Source organism: Miscanthus floridulus, chromosome 4 (assembly GCF_019320115.1).
Source record: "Miscanthus floridulus cultivar M001 chromosome 4, ASM1932011v1, whole genome shotgun sequence".
NCBI classification, from domain to species: Eukaryota; Viridiplantae; Streptophyta; class Magnoliopsida; order Poales; family Poaceae; genus Miscanthus; species Miscanthus floridulus.
Genome location: NC_089583.1, coordinates 5197109 through 5211077, shown reverse-complemented (window position 1 = coordinate 5211077; position 13969 = coordinate 5197109). Strand labels below are relative to the sequence as shown.

Below are 13969 nucleotides of genomic sequence, written 5' to 3'. Positions count from 1 at the left end.
TCGGAGGACTGCTACGAAGCCGGGCTGCCCTGCGGCCTCTACACCGACCCCGGACGACACCGCTACTGTACTACCATCGGGTTATCGCCAAGCACTGCGATGACGAGCCCATCTTCCTCCAAGGCAACCGATGGTTTGCACCCCTTCACCCCTCTCTCTATCTCAGTACTAGTAGATATTTTAGGACTCGTTGTTTATTCAAAGTACAAGTAGACATACTAGAGATCATGTTTTAGTTTTAACATGGTTGTGAGACACTATCCATGGATTGGATTCTCGCTGACGTATCGTACGTCGGCAGGCAAGCTTGACTTTCTATCAGGGTTTGGATGATGAAAGAAAGAAGCTTTGGCTTTCTAGTATCAATTTGCCGTCCAAGGTAAGGAAGGAACAGCTAGAAGACACGTTTATACATGTGTGCGTTCTGCTGAATTTCTTGTTTGTGAGTGACTATAAAAATGTGATCGATGTGAATTCTGTTGGACGAGGTAAAGTCAACCGCGCTGAACTGCGACAGGCCGGGGACGACGAGGGGAGCGCTGCACCGGTGAAACTGGCCGGCCGTCAGTACTCTCAAGTCTCTAGTTTTGGATACACAGGCACACGGGCAGACCGAGGCAGGGCGGCATGGGCTCTGCACGGTGCAGGCTCTAGTTTTGGACTCCCGAGAGCCTGCAGACTGCCAAGGTCGGCGTGCCCTGCCGGAACCCACCGTAGCCTTCAAATAGTCCAGCGCGGCGTGGTGGTGCCAGGTGCCGCCCTCCACGGTGTGCCCGCAGGACGGGCCATGCCGCGGGAAGCGCCTCACCTGCCCATCGTGCTGCTTCCGGACCTTCAGCTACGGCGGCAAGAACGGCGGCGGCGGCGGGTGCAGCTTCGGCTGCACCACCCGCTGCGCCGCCACCTGCTGAATCTGAAATTCTGAATGCGTGGTCTGCGAAGGATGGCCGTGGCTAGCTAGCTGAAGGCTGAAGCTCAGATAACTCCTCTGCTGGCAAGCAGTGCAGTGTTTGGCAAATACGGGTTATTACTGATATCGGCATGGGTTAGTTTACTCCTAAATCTTAGTCGCTGTCTCATTGAATGTTTGAACACATATATAAAGTATTAAATATAGACTAATTATAAAACTAATTATATAGTTTACGACTAATTTGCGAGACGAATCTTTTAAGCATAATTAGTCTATGATTTGACAATGTGGTGCTACAGTAAACATGTGCTAATGACGGATTAATTAGGCTTAAAAAAATCATCTCGTGGACTACTGACTGATTATGTAATTTATTTTTTATTAGTCAGCCTATTCGCTTGTTGGTTTCAGCCAGCCCAAACCAGTCAGCCAACAGTGTTTTTCTCTCACAATAAACCAGCACCAGCCAGCCCAAACCAGCCCAGAAACCAACCAGCGAACAGGCCGAGTATCCGAACACCCTATACAACATCCTCCCGACACATCTCCTAAATTTTAGTCACAGAATCAACCACCACCTTATTCGCTTCGTTGCTGTTGTGATCGATCTTGATGAGATCATATATGCATGTGTGCCTGTAGATTTGATGTCTGTCAGACTTTGATCAATACTGTAAGAGGAGACGAATAACCAATAAGGAGACTCAAATCTAAAATAGGTAGTGAGAGACTTAAAATCAGCCTTCAATGGAGTACCTATACGGAAGACCTATTTTGGGTTGCCTGAAACACACAACTCAAATATAGATATCCTCTCTCCTGAAAACCCATTTGCAGAAATAATTTTCTTTTGGATCTATTATTGGAGAAGATGTCGAATATGTATTGAATCTTTTGCAGTACGAATGAGTCTTGTATTTTAGGTGGTGTTGTTGGAGATAGCCTCACCCACCACAAAATGCAGAATAGAACGGTCGAGGAATCTGTGGGCAACAAATGAGGGTGTGTTTAGTTCCCCTCAATTCCAGAATTTGGCACTATGCAAAAAGAAGATTCCCCGTCACATCAAATTTGCGGTACATGCATGGAGTACTAAATGTTGACGAAATCAAAAACTAATTACACAGTTTGGTTGTACTTTGCAAGATAAACGTTTTGAGCATAATTAGACAGCGATTGGACAATTATTACCAAATAAAAACAAAATAGTACTGTACCTATAGTACCGCCAAAAAATCAGGCGGCGCAGATTCGGTGCCCAACTAAACGAGGGCTGAATGAATAATAGTAACAATAAATATAGGAATGGAGTCTGAATCTGAAAGCAGACGATGATTGAGACAATAATATATGGAAGAGAAATGGCATGTTCGATTCTTGGAACACGGGAATTTGAAAAGGTTCTACTCTGCCTCCTAGTTCTAGTAGGATTGCAGGAATACACAGACTTGCAGTATGTTTCACACATCTCCGTTCTCTTGCTTGCTTTGGTTCTCGGGTCCAGTTTAGTTTGCAAAAAATTTTGCAAAATTTTTTACATTTCTCATCATATCGAATCTTTAGACGCATGCATGAAGCATTAAATATAAATAAAAAATAAAACTAATTACACAGTTTAGATGAAATCCACGAGACAAATCTTTTAAGCCTAATTAGACTATGATTGGACACTATTTGCCAAATAACAACAAAAACGCTACAGTAGCCATTTTGCAAAAAAAATTTTCATCTAAACAAGACCTTCGACACCTGACTTCTTCATAGAAATGAGTGCGTGATTCGGGGGAAAAAACAAACAATACAAATAAGTTTGTTACATGTCGCATACGTACACGACTAAGTCAGATTTCGTTTTCTCTCCTCGTATGGAGTAACTCTTCTTCGTGGTGAAACAAATACCCTCGGCAGCTGAGGCATTTGGCTATGGAACCATTTTTTCCTTCCCTACCCAATTGAGAAAAAGAATCACAGGTACTAGTATGAAAGTAGAAGAAAAAAAAAATGATCAGACTAGTTTTTTTCGACTGGTTTTGACTGATTTAATAGTGTTTTGTGAGAGAGAATAAGTTAAAACAAGCTGAGACAAGTCGAGCCGAACACGCTGATCGTGTCGTGTTTATGCAATAATTCACGTATGAATATAGTATTTATATATATGCAGCTGTACCAACATAGAATGTTCCGATTTTGGTTGCAGAAAATATACGACGCAGGACAGCGCAGGCATAATTAATTGAATTTATTGGACTGGCCCTTCAAATCGCTGTGGCCCGTATCCCGAAGCTCTCAAAATCCAGGCCTTGTTTTTGTGGGCCGAATCCCCAGCCCATCCACTTGTATGTGCTGATTTTTTTTTGTCTTCTGAACTGGAAATAAGTCCAACTTGATCGTATTGATGGGTCGGAGGAGTTTCGGCCCACCCAAACGAATCTCTCATAAGTTCTGTTCATTTCTGACTTTTTCCTTTTTCATCCATCCATCTCCCTTACGGCAAGTAGTAACTGTCTAATCTCGCCTTCCGAATAAACTGAAAATGTGGCTATATTAATTACATTATTCTGATAGAACCTATCTACCCTGGTAGGGATGTAGGAGTATCTAATGAGTGGCTTTGACCTCTTGTAACAGGTATAGAGATCTTCGCCAGGCATGGATGATCGTCCTTTAAAAGGATTATTAGTGCTTAGTCAGACGCTCTTCGTTCAGTTTTTGGTTTTGTGAGCTTTATAGAAACAACCGATGGCTAAAACTGTAATAAGGATTGATCGTGTGCAAACCACCTCTTGCAGAGGTCAAAATAATAAAAAAAATCCTTTCTAAAAAAAGCAACGTGTATCCACGGAGACATAGAGGAGAAGAATGGGAAAGACGGAGAGGAGAATGAGAATTCTCCCGTGTATTTACGACTACGCTGGAGCTTGAATTACCTCGTATATGATAAATTAATTATGCTTCAGTGGCACCGGTGTTGTTCCTAAGTGATGCTATCATGATATTTAGGGCTTATTTGGTAGGGACTCTATTCCAGCTTTACAAAGCTGTTTTTCATATATTTAAGTTATCTCACGGCACATGAATAATAAAGGTGAAGCTGAAAATACTAGCTCCTCGTAACTTTCTCTCATGCTTTCTTCTTTAAGGAGCTGTTTTAGCAAATGTTTTTCGAAAACAACTTTATATTTACTAGTGAAGCTGCTTTATAGAACTGGGGAAAAAAATATTTCACTAGTAAACCTGACAGACCTTGATTGATCAATCAGCATGTTCCGTGTGTGCGTGAGCGCCTGCTTGGTCGTTTGGTCGCATATAGCAATCTCACCAAACCCACTTACTCACCAAAGGAACGTGCTTTAGAAGATTTAGGCCCCGTTTGGCTTGCTGGAATTTGGCTGAAAAATACTGTTCTGGCTAAATTATTGTGAGAGAAAAAATACTGTTTCGACTAAAAAAAAAGTCGAACAAATCGATTTTAAGGTAAGCAGAATAGGGGCCTTAATTCCTGGGTAAAAGTCTTCGGTCCCAATAGCGACAACTGTAGAGTAGTACAATATTTTACTTTTAGCGCACTCTCCGGTCATCATAATCTGCATGCATGCACGCTGGAACAGGTAATAAGTGGGGAGCCAGCCAAGTTGAACCCTCATGTTTGTGTAAACAAACATACTAGGTAAAGATCGATTCCATTGCCAAAGCTGCACGCATCAAAAATTTTTTTGACCGAAATTAAAGGCATGATCAAATTGAACACAGTACTTCTCTCTCTCTCTCTCTCTCTCTCTCTCTCTCTCTCTCTCTCCTATCTCTATATTGTCTATATATAGTTTTATAATAAATACTAAATGAATAAAGAATCCACTTACATGTTCGTGATGTGTCTATCAGCTCGATAAAATAATAAATGAGTCCACTCAGGTGCAGTGTAGGCTGCTGTCGCGTGCTGCACCGTTAGTTGCTCGATCGCTGGTTATTATGATTCAGAGGATAGACAAGGTTGGTTAATATGGGCCCTCGATCCAACCACGCGTCAGGCGTACGTACGCAATCTCCTCATTTTAATTTGGTCTGAGATTCTGGGTGTTACAAAAACACGACTTGCTTCTAGTTTAATTTATCCCGTACCCGGCTTTGATGGTATTGTCGTTTTTCGCGTCGCGTGTGCTCCGTGCCGCAGCATGCGCGCGCGAAAATTATTTCATCCCTAAAAGTCAAAAAATGACTCGTACGTCTAATAAGTTCAAAAAAAAGAAAATGACTCGTCGACTCACCGCCCGCGCGCGCCCGGCAAGATGAACCAACCACCAAGGGCTCCTCGACCCTTCTCGCAGTGTGCAGGCAGGCCGGAATAGGGAGCAGCTCATGGTCATGTGGTTTCCTTTTTCGGCTGCAAATCTCCTGATATTTTCGATATATCATTTTTATCCGTAGGTGCCGATAAGAAAATATATATCTTTTTCGTATAAATTTTGTTTAAATTTACTTAAATTCAAATTAAATTTTATTTGAATTTGGTCTGATATATCCTGTTTATCCTCTTTATTTGTGATCCCCGATAAATTTTAATTTCCGAAAATGAAAACCTTGCTCATGGTTACCGAAAAATGAGCAGTGGTCAGTTGGCAATAATATAACAATATATAAACTGCACACGTTGTGCATGCTTTTCTTCTTCTTTTGGGTCTGAAAACAAAGGCCGGCGTCATCATTCAGATTCAGCAGCGCATGTGTTTTGACTCTGTGTGCATGGTATCATCAGTCAAGTCAGTAGTAGTCTCTAATTTGCCGTTACCTCTAGGGCGGTTAACCCGTCGAATCAGTCTCTCCACACATCCACGGGCTTGTGTTCAGGGTGCGTTTAGATCAAAAAATTTTGGATTTTGGCTCACTGTAGCATTTCGTTTGTATTTGGTAATTAGTGTCTAATTATAGACTAATTAGGTTTAAAAGTTTCGTCTCGCGATTTCTCGATCAACTGTGTAATTAGTTTTTTTTTCATCTACATTTAGTACTCCATGCATGTGCCGCAAGATTCGATATGACAGTTACTATGCAAAATTTTTTGGCAACTAAACAGGGCCTCATCCATTCACATTGATGTCTGCAGTGCCAATCACTAAACGGGAACCCCCCCCTAATTTCTGGAGTACGTATGATTCTCCAGATGTCATCATTGTGTTTGTGTGACCCTTCCACTTACATCCTTTTTTTCTCTCTGAAGTACTACGTCATTTCGAACCACAAAAATGATATAATATATACTATAATAAAGTATTTACATGATGAAATATATTGATAGCCGCAGCCCGCAGTAATGTTTTGTCAGCCTATACAACCGCACATGTATGGAAGGGTCAAATCTAAGAAGCTTGATGAACTAAGACCAATTTTGGTGGATCTTTGTTCATCCGGCTCTTTCATATACAATAGTTCTAGCATGTTTTCACCTCTCTTCTAAAATAAACTAGATGTTGCTGAAAGGATCAATTAAGAAGTCTGGCAAACTGGAATCCTAATAAAATTGCAAATCAAAATGTATTTACTATAACTAAGGGTATTCCACTTCCCACCACAGAGTTATGTCTGTATGTTTTTATTACCTTGGCAGTACTTGTTCTTGTATCCTTGCGCTCTTAAATATATATATTTTTTAAATGAACTTGCTAAAATTTAGGTGCCTTAATTTTAGCTTTCTTTCAGACGATGGTTATTGCATATATTTTATACTAAAATTGTAGCTTTAGTTCGTTTCAATTTATATAGACATGATCTGTAATTTTTGGACCCGAGAATAAAAAACTGTTAGACAAAACCACGAACCCGACAAAATCTGATCTATGTTGGCACAAAGATAATTAACAATTTGCAAAATGTTTCTATAGTCAGACAAGAACAAAAAAAAAATTGATATGTTATTATAATACAAAGACAAATATTAAATAACAAAAGTAACAATTTACTTGTACTAGTTAATTATACAAGAACATTGTTTAAAATCATCTTACAATCTAGGCATCTGAAATATAGAAGTATAAAAAACATATGCATTTTCATCATCTGTTTCTATCGTCTTTGGAACAATTATGCGTTCCCTAATACAGTGACCTCATTAGTAGCTTTGATGTACACGTAAACTCGGATGCCACGGTGCGCAAAAGATACTTGCCCTATTTCATTTGTGTGTGGAAGACACCTGTTTTAATTTAGAACGAAGCTTGCCTTCCCGTTTTTCTTCTTCTATCTTCTATAAAAGAAGCCCGCTTTCCACACGATTGGCTGCCCTCGGTAGTAAGGTAGGAATTCTATCCTAGTTTTACAAAACTATTTTTTTCAGCTTCTTCTATCAAACATGCCATTTGTAAATAGCTTCTCCTTAGAAAGCTCCTCTCACAGTATAGGAATCGAGGTAAAGCTGAAAATACTAGCTTCTGTCAGTTTTTTCTATACTATATGTTTTGTTAAGAAGCTGATTTAACAAATATTTTTTTTGAAAACAACTTTATCTGCACTGGTGAAGCTGTTTTATAGAACCGAAATAAAAAAATCACTCCACTAGTAAAGCTGAAGTTGTAATGTACCAATAGGTTCTAAATAAAGAAGGAAAAAAATTCCATGCACTGTTGGATCTGATGTGTCACGCGGGCCGGTACTTATACGTGGCGCCGACTAGAGTAGCTGGCCCTGTTGTCATCGGGCCCGTACTTGTAACTTGTTCCGTTGCATTCGCTTTGAAGCTTATCAGTCGGCTTATCAGCTAGAATCTATAGTATTTTCTTCTCACAACAAAATAGCTTCAGTCGGCTTTTATACCAGCCGAACAGAGCCTATTCTATGTTCACCTTCAAAAAAATATACTTTTATTCTATATAAGGTAGATATATGCTAATTTAAGACGAAAGAGTAGATAATAATAAAAAAAATTAGATTGAAGCAGCAACATTTTTCTATACAATAATTTCTAATAAACAATTTGGCCCCTCCTTGTTTGTTAGGATAATCTCCAGGCCGCTTGTTCGGTGCAGCTGCAGTCGCAAATCCCCCGCCGCGCTGCGTGCCGCGTGGTTAGTCTGGTTCGCTTGGCTGAAAAACCATAATTAAAAGTACTATTTATTAATTTGTTGTGAGAAAAAAATCCGTTCCATTTGTTGAAATAGTACAAGCGAACAGGGTCGTTGTCCGGCCTCAAAAGTCAGCTCTGGTTCCAGCGTCGGAACGGGAGAGCACCCGTGCATCGTCAGCTGCAGGTCAATGGATGCGATAGCGATGTCAAATTACATATGCCCAGAACCTTAGCTATTCATTCATTAATATATATAGGCAAAAATATATATGGTACTAGTTTATTATTGTCATATACTGCTACTTCCGTGGTGAAAATAATAGGGGTCTAGTTTCATCCCTAGTTGATCTACCATATACAGCAAAAATAAGTGTATTATAAAAATATATTCAATGAAAAATCTAATACAGTAACACTTAGTACATCATAAATTTCAATATTTTTTTAATATAAGTCTGATTAAATTTATGATCCAATGGTTCGGTGCAACGTTAGAATTGTTTTTAATTTCTTTTTCTTGGGGACAGAGGGAGCACTTTCTCTATCCACAGTGCATACACAGGGCCTGCTGTTAGCTTCTGCTGGAAGATGCATGCGTTGCGGCGGCCACCTACCGGCTACTCAGCAGGTGCGTTGCGGCGGCGGGACACCGACGTCGGAGTCAGACGACGACGCGGGCAATGCCTGCCTCATCTGTCGCATTGCTCTTTCTTCGACGATGATGGAGATGGAGGGAGAAGAGAAGAGACCGCGGTGGTTTGAGCACGCCAAATGCCACGAGCCCATGACGGGCTCGCAGATGGCTGAAAGCGTGCGCCAAACAAGGTAGCTCCAAAAACGAGAGACCACACGAATCCGACGCCCAGCCTCTGCGACAGACGATGAATCAGGCCCCGGCCGGCCGCGGCCAGACCAGCCATAATAAATAAACCCATCTCAACAGGCTAATCCATCGCTGCTGCTAACCAATCGCCTTGCCCAGTTGCCCTGCTTCTTCGCCACCACGTGAAGAAGCTGCTCTGCTCGCCGATCGGATTAGCGCCTGCTTAATCCAAGAGCTCGAGTGGCTTCCTCCGTCCGTCAGCTACCCGTACGTCGCCGCCGGTGGAATTAATCGAAGCCGCAGGTAGCAGCAGCCAGCATCCAGCAGCCAGCAGCATGAGCCGAGGGGCGGCGGGCGGCAGGAAGCTGGCCCAGCACGTGAGCTGGCTATGGCGTGGGCCACGGCGAGCGCTTTGCGCGGCGCGGGACCTGTACGTGCGCAGCCTGACCGGCTGCGTGGGCCACCTCCCGAGGGACGCCACCTTCGGCTACCCGACCTTCGGCAGCTTCGCCTCGGCCTCCTCCTCGCGCCGCTACTCCGCCTCCGACGCCGACGAGGACCTGCGGGAGCTCATCCGCGCCGCGTCCCAGCGCCGCGCGGCGGAGCTGGAGCGGCAGAGGCACCCGGCTGCCGTGCCGCGCAGCCACAGCGTCGCTGGCGCCATGGCGCGGATCGACGAGGACGGGCCCTGTGACTTCGCCTCCGCCGCCGCCGCCGTCGTGTTGTTCCCCAGGAGCCGGAGCTGCGCCCCGCCGGGGCCTGGACGTGTCGCTGGACGCAGGGGCAGGGTCGCCGCTCTCGCCGCCTGATGCTCCTGCCTCTTCCTCCTCGTGTCCCTGTAACTGCTTGATGAACAGAATTTCCTTTTTTTCTGGGTCCCCTTTTTCTTTTTCCAGGCCGCTCGAACCTGCAGCTACGCCCTGTAATTTCTCATGCAAATTGATTGTTTCTGGCGGTCATGTTCCATCCTTTTCCTTCCGGAGTCACTACTCGTTCTTGATTTTTGTTCTCCTTGTAGTATACTAGTATAAGGCGCGCGCCCTTGCTCGCGTTGGTAGGCACATGTAAGTTTACTTTTGAAAATATATATTGAATCCAGGAACATGGCATTGCTCCCTTCGTGCGGAAGCTACAGTAAAACATATATCGTTCGATGCCGATTACTGTAGAAAACATAGATAAAGATCAGTCAAGGGACAATGCCTAAAAAAGGGAAAACAAAATACTTGGAACACCCATGGCATTGCTCCATTTGGTGTTAAGCCGCAGCAAGGCGTGCATGGTTTGATGTCGATTACTATCACTGTTCGCCTAGACGGCTGTTTAGCCCGTTTACACACCGTTTAAACGATAAATGGTGGTACATTGTTTCTGTTTAATTGGTTGTTTTGACCGTTTAAACGGCTGTTTTTCCCGTTTAAACACCCGTTTTGCCCGAATAATGGGCTATACGGTATGTGATCGACTGTTTACCGTTTAACATTTAGAATAACACTGATTACTATAGCAAAACATAGATGAAGATCAGTTAAGGGACAATGCCGAACAAAAGGAGGCACAAAATACTTGGAGCATCCTGTAACATTACGACCTTCTGTGATTATTTCTGGAAACAAAAAAAGATGTGAGATTAATGTCATTACGAATTAATTCTGAACATAACTCATATCAGTCAAAGTACATGTAAAAAAAGGACGGCGTTTCCATTTTTCTATTTCTAACTTGCACAGTATGTGTATCAAAAAATATGAGGTACATCCGCATATCAGAATGTGAAATAAATCATGCAGAAACAATGACATCGTATAGGGAAGATGAAAAATGAATCCGGTTTTTGAATCAGAAAAATAAATCCAAATGCTTAGAACAACATATCATAAACAAAGAGGCTTTCAGCATAGTTTCAGTGATCGATACCATACCATCAGTATATAATGGGTATGTGGTTCAGGTAACACATACCATCAGATGGCCTATGGTGGCTGGCACGGGCTTCTTGCACTCGATGCCGAAATGGGTGTCCCCAAGTAACACATGAGACTCTACATAACCTAAGTATCAGTGCTTCGTCACAAACAATGTAAAATTATCTTACCAATTTGATACAGCCATTGGCAAATAAGATGATATTATTTCGAGGCCTAAAAGGCATCTACCTGGACTGAAAAATGGTGCTAAGCTAAAAGAATTTGTATGTGGTAGGTGATGAAGATAGGTAGAGGCCCAAAGTAGGTTTCTTACCAAAATAAGAGAGCGTCTCTGAAAACTGCTTGCTAAGTGAATCGATGCGAAATACCGGCTATTCACTGCACCGCAAGGAGCAAAGAAATTAGTGGGGAAACTGATTAGACAGGGACGCTGCAAATATAATTGGGCTAGCATTGTATAAGGACCTGTCATTTCGACCGTGCAGCCAACAAGCTAACAAGCAGTCACTACAATACATAGGAAACATTAGTAATACAGGAAACATAATTATGGACAGGTTTATCAACCAATATGCAGGCCATCTAGAGTTGTTAGCTAGCAATTGCGGTGACAGTTTCCCCACACCGAATATAACTGAAATCTAGATGGTCTACCATCCGCAAAATTTAGGTAGGCTATGGTTATACTTTCTGGAAACTAATGGATCAAAAGTTTGTCCATTATATATATTTTAACTTACCGTAAGTTTGAACTGTCTATTTAGGCAGAAGCCTTGGTCTTTTTGTAAAAAAAATAGCAGCCATACAAATCAAAAATTGAGAGCGTAGTCTCAATTCTATACATGAATCTAATCCAATTATTAACAGTGAGATGCCTGGACAGTAATAGCCACCCAAGTGGCAAAGAAAGGAGCTACTGCGTACTGCTACTGCCCAACCAAAGTGAACCATGGACCAAAGATGGAGGCTAAAGCAGTATAGGTGTGGTATGGACGCAGAGTATCCTCACGAGATTACGTGGTTGATGGTCCAGCACAAAGACATCGCTAAAGCAATCAGGGTATCATAAAAGGTACTACGTGGTTCTAAATTTGGGCTCCAATATTTTCAGTTCTGCATGTAATAAAAATCTGTCCAAACCATTATACCAACATATTCTAATATAGTATTGAGGTTGTTTAGGTGCCTTGAGTGAAGTGGCATCAAGACTCAAAAGCAAAGGCAGTTCAAATGCTCATGTTCCCTCCATCCTCGCTGATGGTAAGGATCATGTTCTTTTTTAATGAAGCACTCCATTCCCTCATTTAGGTTGAGTGAAGGCAGCAGCAGACCAATAGCTGTGAACTAAGATAGCTATAAAGAAAACACAACTGATTCAGATAAATCTTGGTCAGTCATGTATGAGGCAGTAACTTAAATGTTTATTTTCGTAAATCAACATGCGTAATTCGAAACTAATTGACATAATACTTACATGTATAAATCACCAATGATTCAGTAGGTCTAAAGCTCAAATTGTGATGAAAGTACACACTCATTCCATTGAAATAGGAAATAATACAGAGCATGAAAAAAATGAAGGCATATGTTTCCACTCATATAACTATTACAAATTAGCACCTATGGACTTAATTTCCTTTTTAAATCGTGGAATAATCCAGGGATATATATGCTTGCATCAAGTAAATTTGTCTATAACAACTCATGGGTGGTAGAAGGCCAAAGGAAAGTAGCTCATTGTACACCACGTGTTTAAGTCTTATTAGCAGTATAAGAGCGAATGATACAATTACCTAGAGTCTTTGTAGAACAAATGGAATATTACAGGCCCATAGGACAGAATTGGTGGTTTTGCAAACATATTATAAAGCCAAAGTTTGAAGAGTGCACCGTATAAATTTAGCATGTAGTTCTGCCGATCCTATCGACCTCACCATCTATAATAGCAGGAAAAGTTTCAGAAGGCAACCATATTGAATCTGTAGATACAGTGGTTTTTTTTTCTTCACACCACAAATACTTAGAATAAGTTAGCAAAGCATCAGCAAGTACAAAGTTTATGATCTAAAAAGGGTGAAACTGAGGTCGCAAAGAGTACTGAACATATTTCCATTAATTATTCTGCATCAATGGTTACATCATGAGAAATATCAGTTTGCTTTCTGTTATGTTAGCTCAGTTCATACATGTAAATGGCCTGACATAAGAACAGTGGGCTAGCTCAGTTCATACATGAGAAATATTTTAGCTTAGTTCGCACATGTAGGTTAATAAAATATCAGATGAGTAAATGGACTGCCATAAGAATAAAAATGGCTGGAGATGTGCATGAAAGAGATTTTAATTCAGTTTGTACAACATGAAGCCCTGCCCAAATAAGCTCTAGCTAGAAGAACTAACAGATGCAATAAGTATTTACTCACCAACATTTTGGCAGCCCCGGATCCATATATATTCAATCCAGTTTCCCTCCTGAATTCTGGCCTGGAAATTGCCGGCAAAAATGTATCAAATGAACAAATCTTGAGGTGGCAATTAAGTGAATGTTTTTGTTTTGCTGATCACATCTAATTTGAAACCGCACCGATGTAAAGAAACTGCATGATGTAAGAGAACATAAGAAAAGCACCGATGACTGAAGTGAAGGAATGAACGAAGCCAAATAAATTGAACCAAACAAAAATGTGATACCCCAAAAAATATCAGAAAGAAGAAATATGAATATTTTTTCTGCTTCGTCTACTACACAGGCTGCAGCTACCCAAACCAGTGGAGCAACATTGCGCACGCGTAGGTGAAAAAAACGTAGTCAATTCATAGGAACTGTGACCGAACTACCTTTCCTTCCATGCTTGCCTCGTTATACATCTGCTGCCTGTCGTGCACATTGGACGTTCTGCTGTAGGTGGCCGTCCTTGCCATCTACAAATTGTAGATTGATCAGACAACACATTACCTCAATCAAGAACCTAAAAAACAATGTCCATCATCAAATTAGTTGCTGCCAGGTGGAGAGTATCATACCGTAGCTTGCTTGTACTTCAGGAATTGATTGGTAGAGGTAACAAAAAGAACAAAAGATTCAAGGTTACCATGGCCTGAGCTGTGATGGTTAATTTTTTCTAATGCATGAGTGCCATGTAAAAAAAATATCATTTTCTCTATGGGAATGAGGTAAAAAATTTAAGCAACAAAGTGAAACTCGGTGGCCTGCCATCCAGTCTGAGTTCCATACGATAGTTTGGGGAACA

At 41.6% G+C, this 13969-nt stretch overlaps 1 protein-coding gene across 1 annotated transcript; it reads left to right on the top strand.

Annotated features, from left to right (window-relative positions):
• The first annotated feature begins 8776 nt into the window (after nt 1-8776).
• On the top strand, nt 8777-9771 carry LOC136550839 (uncharacterized). Its single transcript, XM_066542433.1, has one exon. The coding sequence runs from the start codon at nt 9126-9128 to the stop codon at nt 9597-9599; it is 474 nt and encodes a 157-aa protein (XP_066398530.1). The 5' UTR covers nt 8777-9125; the 3' UTR covers nt 9600-9771.
• Nucleotides 9772-13969: the final 4198 nt, after the last annotated feature.